Source organism: Dryobates pubescens, chromosome 34 (assembly GCF_014839835.1).
Source record: "Dryobates pubescens isolate bDryPub1 chromosome 34, bDryPub1.pri, whole genome shotgun sequence".
Taxonomy (NCBI): Eukaryota; Metazoa; Chordata; class Aves; order Piciformes; family Picidae; genus Dryobates; species Dryobates pubescens.
The window spans coordinates 4,374,924-4,381,736 of NC_071645.1; the positions used below are offsets into that span (position 1 = coordinate 4,374,924).

Consider the following 6,813-nt stretch of genomic DNA (forward strand, 5'->3'; position numbering starts at 1 on the left):
GTCACATTCCCACTTGAAGAGGAGTGAAGCAGGATGTAAGAGAAGCCTGAATGTAAACAGCGCTTCAAAGCCAGGGTGCCAAGTTCAAATTCCTTCCCTTTTTCCCCCCCTCAGCATCCCCACTCTAAATCATGCTCTGGTCCCAGAACAAACCAGGAGACATGGAAATAGGTGCTGAGGCTTGCATTTTAATTTGCTTTCTGGATGTACACCTCAACCATGTTTGCAAACATGTTTTGCTCTCTTTAGAAACAGCAGAGAGAAAGCTCCCTCAAGGGATAAGAACAACAAACAGTTCAGTAATAACAGTCCCTTCCCATTCTAAGAAGCTTGAATGAAGCCCAGAAGATGCCTGCTGGAGTCCTCAGCCCTGGCCACCGCCTCCTGTTAACATTTCCAACACACAGGAATTTCAGGCCACGCAAAAGGTGCCTTTTATTTTCTCCTCCTTTCACATGAACAGACATTGAAATCCAGCCTGTTGTGACTCAGCAGCTAAGGACCTGCCTGCTTTGGTCTTCCTCCTAATGACTGGAAAGCTCAGGCCCCATCCCAACTGTTCTGATACTGGTCCATCACATCCAGCATTTCCAAGTCACCTTATTTCTCCTCCCCACCACCTATTCTGGGGGGGGTTTATTCTCTTCCTCCTGGCTGAAGAACATTTTCTTACGACACAGGACTATGGGTGAAAAACAGGGATTGCCTTTTTATGGACCCCAGTCAGGAGCAGAAGATTGAAATACCTTCTGTAAATGATACCAGGGTCTTGAACTTCTCAGAAAGAATCAACAGTGAGAAGAAAAACAGGGTTCAAAAAAAAGAGATTAAACTAAAAAGCTGGGAAAAGGGATCACAGAATGCATTGGTTTGGAAGGAACCTTTAGAGGTCATCTAGTCCATCCCCACCCTGCAGTAAGCAAGTGATATCCTCAACTACACCAGATTGCTCAGAGCCCCACTAAGCTTGATCTCGAATATCTCCAGGGATGGGATCCTCCAGAGACAGTCAAGGAGGATTAAATCTTTTGTCTTCTTGCTCTAACCCCTGCAGATGTGTCACAGTGCATTTGATATGCTGCTCGGTGCCAAAAGAACCAGGGGGGCAAAGGATGCACTCATTAACACCCTGATAAAATTGGCCCCTCCTTCAGAAGACAGCCTGCAGGGATTTGGGGTTCTTTTGCCATGGAAAGCATCCTGGAGGGCTCCTGGCTGCTGGAGCATGTGGAGCTGTGCAAGGGGAGGTAGAGGGCACGCAGCGAACAGGAGCGCCGGCAGCTCAGCGCTCCCTGGGCAGCTCTAGCAGCAGGAGCTCCTGACGTGCCAAATCACCCAGAACTGGTTGTGCCTGTCAGAAATCACCACGGAGTGGCCTCCAAGAAGATGCTATCTGTCCACAGCAACACACACAGCTCTGTCTGTGCAGTCCCTCGCAACAACTGCTCTTCCCCAAGCTCAGAGTTGCTGCTTTGCCCCTCTTGCCCTCCAGCCAAAAAGCTGCTGAAGACTGGGCAGGAACTCTGCAACCCTGAGATGTACCACTCCAATGCACAGAATGGTTTGGGTTGGAAGGGACCTTTAAGAGTCACCTAGTCAAACCCCCTGCAGTCAGCAGGGGCATTTCCTAACTACTTAGGACATGACTTCTGAATTTCAAGCAGAAAGTGACCTCTGTAATCGTGGCTTCAGTCAGGGCATTGCCACCAGCTGGAAAGGAAAGAGGCTGCAGGGTGAGGAATATGATTTCACAGACTTCTCCTGAACAACCTGACCTGGGCTTCAGCTGGAATGAAGACTTAGGCAGGCTCTCAGCATTGCACCTTTCTGGAAACAAAATCACCTCTCAGATCAAAGAACTTTGATTAAAACACCTTGGAGACACAGGGGTTGGCCGGTGGCTGTCGGGAAGATGAAAGCCATCTGCTTTCTGCTGAGGCATTTGAGTCTCATCTCCATGACCATTCATCTGCACCAGGAGTGCAGGGCAAGGAGGTGTCTCTGTTGGGGCTAAAGCTGGAAAGAGAAATGCCTCTGCAAGTTGTCAGTGAAGCAGCTTCTTGGCAAGAAGAATTTCAGGACTTTCTTCCCCCCACTTTGGTGCTACCTTTCTACGTCCTGGAATCACACAACTGAGGTTTTACCTGCAGAAAATCTGCATCAGCACCCTCCATTCTCTCCAGATTTACATCAAATCTCAGCCAGGAACGCTGGGCTGAGACAAGTTAAAAATACTTCTATAATCCTATTAAATGCAGGTCTTGCTTCCAAGAAACAATCCACATTTCTATCTCTCTGTTGAAAAGCAGGAAGCTGAGAGAAGCCAAGCAAGAAGCCTCTCCTTTGGGGAGCCAACCGTAATCAGCTCATACAAAGTTCTGTCATGCTCTGGACAAGCAGCAATAAAACTGAAACTGTCACTGCCAGGACTAAAACATCTTTTATCTGCAGCCTTCCCTGAAATACAGGGCTCAGCTGAAAGAGAACTGTACAGGTTGGATCAAATCGCTGCTAAGCTTCATCTGTCTTCAGCCACAGAGCTGCTGTTCTGCTCGGTGACACTGCCAGCTCCTCACAAATGTCAGCCTGCCTCCAGAGCGAGCCCCACACATTCCAAAGGGGAATTCTCAGCAAGCAAAACTCCTGGGGGGATTCCTGTTTACAGGCTCCTCTATAGCATGTGTGCAACTGTACACAGGATATTGCATGTTCTGCTTTTTCCATCACCAAGCAAGCTGGGGAGTGCGAAGCCTTCAGCATCAGCACACTGCACGCATCTGATTCTGAAACGCAGTTTGATTTCTATATGGCTGAGGGAGCTGGGGCTGTTCAGGGTGGAGAAAAAGAAGCTGAGACCTGCTGGCTCTCCACAACTCCCTGAAAGAAGGTTGAAGCCAGGTGGAGGTCAATCTCTTCCCCCTAGTAACAAGGGACGGGACACAAGGAAATGGCCTCAAGTTGCACCAGGGGAGGCTTAGGTTGGACATCAGCAGAAACTTCTTCACTGAAAGGGCTCTCAAAGACTGGAACTAGCTGCCCAGGGAGGTGGTTGAATCCCCATCCCTGGAGGTGGTTAAGAGAGGCAGAGACGTGGTGCTAAGGGACATGGTTGAGCACCAGCCTTGGTAGCATTACAGAACGCTTGGTCTCATGATCTGAGAGATCTTTTCCGAGCTCAAGGACCATGAAGCTATGAAAATCACCTAACTGGCTGCCTCACAGCACCAGGCTCACCGAGTTAGCACAAACGACAGGAAGATACTCAGCAGCAGCTTTCCTAAGGGTAAATACTTCAAGAAAGAAACAAAACACAGAAATTCAGAGGGGTTTTGTGGAGCTGGTAGGAGCTACTCTCCTTCAGTTTCTGGCAGTGAGCTGAAGAGGGTGGAGTTAGCATAAATTATCCAGACTCTTGTTGATAATGGATTAGAGAGTGAAATAAGAACCCAAGCCTCCAGCTTCCAGCAGCTATCTCCAGAAAGAACTTTTAGTTTGGTAGAAACAGCCTTGATTTGCAAGCCAAGCAGGTGGTAGCAGCATGCCCAAGACAGCAAGTTTTGCATTATACTGCTTCCCCAACTCTCTCTTTTTTCCCCTCTCACCAGCAAATAACTCTGCACTCTCTGCCCTGAAGCAGAAAAGCCCAACTGAACTGCTACAGCACCGGGCTTCTCTTCCCTATCAGCCACAGCACAAAGCCAAGCCTAGGGTGAGAGAGACGATCTGCCATGCAGATAACCAGCCCTGCCTCATTCCAGAGGAATTTTAACTGCGAGATAACCTACCCCTCCAGAAGGATTGCTGCTAACCCCACACCCTATCAACAGCACTTAGAAAGGAAGAGAGGTGTGGGGAGGGGGAAATCCGCTGAGCACAGAACCCTTGTGACTGTTGCCGCTTTCACTCGGCCACAGAGTACAGAACAACGAGGCTACGGGCTGGCTATACTACATTAGTGATTTAAAAAGGCAAGTTTCTGTCATGCTGATAACCACACTCTGCACCCTGCACCCGAAAATGCCTCCAGGAGCACTGTCACATGAAGAGCAGGATGCCAAACCCTACTTTGCCTGCTCGCTACGCGCCCGGTGTAACCTACATAGTGGTTGAAGGAGATGATTACCCTTCCTCCATTCACATACTAAACCACTTAAAAGACACTGCCACATGACTATGCTTTAAAAAACCACCCTAAAAAACTGCGAGGAAGCTGCCTGTGCAAGGCGAAGCTGCCACGCTTGCCTTTTCCACCGGCACTCTATCAGACCTTGCTGGCTCTCCAATTGCATTGCTCAGAGCCAGGCTGGCATTAAGGCTCCGTTCACGAGAAAAGAGGGTTAACACCACCACAGAAAGGGAGCAAGGAGAGTGATTTATTGATAGCACTGACCTTTGGGATTCATCAGGCTTGCTCCCAGCTCCTAGCACTCCTGCAGGGAAAGCTGCCGTGGCGAGACTGGCAAAGGCGGCAGCGGCTCCGGTCCCTCCCTCCATGTTGCGCACACAGACAGACAGACACCCGGACACACACACGCTGGCTCTGCAGGAGCAGCTGGCTGGTGGGGAGGAGGAGGCTGAGCATTGGGGTTGTGTCTCCCACCACCACACACTCTCCTGCTGCACTCTTCCCCACCCCACGGGAGCCAGACTGCTCCCCCACAACAGGGAGGGTTAACGCCATCTGCTCCCCATCGCAAAGGGCAGCCCGGCCGCGAGGGGATGAAACGCTGGATTTCAACACCCCCCTCCAAAACAACGATGTAGATACAAACGAAACGCACAAGCCAGCTCCCGAATCTGGGCTCCCGTTCTGCCTCTCCTCAGCAGCACTGATTCACGTTTTCCTGAGGCTGTAACAGGCATTTCAGCTGTTAACCCTTTCTGCGCTGGAAGGAGGAGGTATAGGAATGTCTTTGTCCTGTCCCTCAGATCCACGCAGGGATCTTCTTACCTGCTCTGGAGGTTTTTATCCCTAAATAAAACTTCAGCAACTCTGATGTGAGTGACCAGCATAAGCTGTAAGAGCAGGAGTCTATTCCCAACTGCATAACCTTGGATATATCCCATTAATGCTGCTCTGCCTCCTCCTGTTTGAAAACAGGAGGATATTTACTGGGTTCCCAGAGGAGGCTTAGGAGGCTTAATTAATTTCTGGGTTTATGCTGCCAATTGGAAAAGGAGCTGTGTGAAAACTGAGCTCCTGTTTCCTACTATCCACACTACACCACGAATAGGAACTGTGTCTTATTTCCTAACTTCACAAACCCCATTCAAAGAGGGAAATCTTTCCTCAGACCACCACTGCAGCAACCTAGGAGATCAGACATCCATAAGAGGCAGCGAGGTCTAGCAAATCAAGAGCAAAGCTTGGGTGATGGATCGCTGCCTTTCAGCCCTGACTTTGCCATCAGCTTGCAGCATGACCTTGATCAAGTGGTTTTAATCTCTCTGTATCAGTACAAAAGGCAGAGCTGTTCCCACTTCAGTGAAACAACACAAGGCTTTGCCGGTGGTGTCATTACTGCTGCTATCTGCTCAAGTGCTACCTCGTAACCGACAGTGTTAGATACTGACCAGACACAGCCCGTGGAGACTCAACAGAGCATCTCGAGGTAGCTGATGTTGCACCTAGTTCCTGTCAGCTCTGCAGGACTGCTGAGGAAGAGCTTTAAGACCATCAAGTCCAAGTGCTAACATCCAGCACTGCCAGGTCACCACTACACCATATCCTTCAGCACCACAGCTACACAGCTTTTCAAGCCTTTCAGGGATGGGGACTTCATCACTGCCCTGAACAGCCTAGTCCAGCTTGACAACCCTTTCTAAGAAGACAGTTTTCCTACTGTCCAATCTAGTCCTCCCCTGGTGCAACTAGAGGCCAATTCTTCTTATCCTATAGCTTGCTCCTTGGGAAAAGAGACCAACCCCCACCTGGCTCCAGCCTCCTTTCAGGGAGTTGTAGAGCACCAGGAGGTCTCCCTTCAGCCTCCTTTACTCATTGCAGACTCTTGGAACTGGGTGAAATACAAAGTGGAGAAAGACAAAAGGTTACAAAATAAAACCTCTTCCTGTTTTTTGGTTTAAAACTCATCAGAAGAGGCCAAACAATCCCAAATTACACCTTTTAGCATTGCTTCCTAAATGCTGGGTAGCTGAGTGACAATAACCTGATTAACAACATCTACTGCATGAGGACACCAGCAGCAGTTAGAGGAGAAGAGGAAGAAGACAGGAGCTTGGCAAAGTCTGAGCAAAGCCAAACAGGTTACACCCGTTCTGTGCCTAGAAAGCCAGATGACTCTAAATCCCTTCCTCCCAGTGCTCATCTTCCTTTCTTTCACCAAAACAGACAAGGGGGGATGGGACAAGCTAAAGAACTGCATAGGAAACAACACACCCGTTCAGGGAACAGAAAAATCTCTTCTGACTTGGCAGCAGTAGCTGCTGGGCTGCAGGAAGTACCACAAAGCTCTTCCTTACCCCTGGACCACCTCCTCCACCTGCAGCTCCCTGTGGCAGAGACCAAAAGACCATGGATGGATTTAGGATAGGATAGGATAAACCAGGTTGGGAGAGACCTTTGAGATAATCGAGTCCAACCTATCACCCAACACCATCTGATCAACTAAACCATGGGACCATCCACTCTCCTCCTAAACACCTCCAGTGATGGTGACTCCACCACCTCCCTGGGCAGCACATTCCAAGGGCCAATCTCTCTCACTGTGAAGAATTTCTTCCTCACCTCCAGCCTAAACCTCCCCTGGCACAGCTTGAGCTTAGGTCCTCTTGTTCTGGTGCTGGTCACCTGGG

At 49.5% G+C, this 6,813-nt stretch overlaps 1 protein-coding gene across 1 annotated transcript in view; it reads right to left on the bottom strand.

Moving 5' to 3' along the window:
• Window positions 1-4,574, bottom strand: part of ARHGAP32 (Rho GTPase activating protein 32) — a 191,773-nt gene extending 187,199 nt beyond the window's left edge. The window contains exon 1 of the mRNA XM_054176227.1: window positions 4,391-4,574. Coding sequence (XP_054032202.1) covers window positions 4,391-4,494 — 104 coding nt within the window. The 5' untranslated portion in view covers window positions 4,495-4,574. The remainder of the gene's footprint in view (window positions 1-4,390) is intronic.
• Between the last annotated feature and the right edge of the window lie 2,239 nt (window positions 4,575-6,813).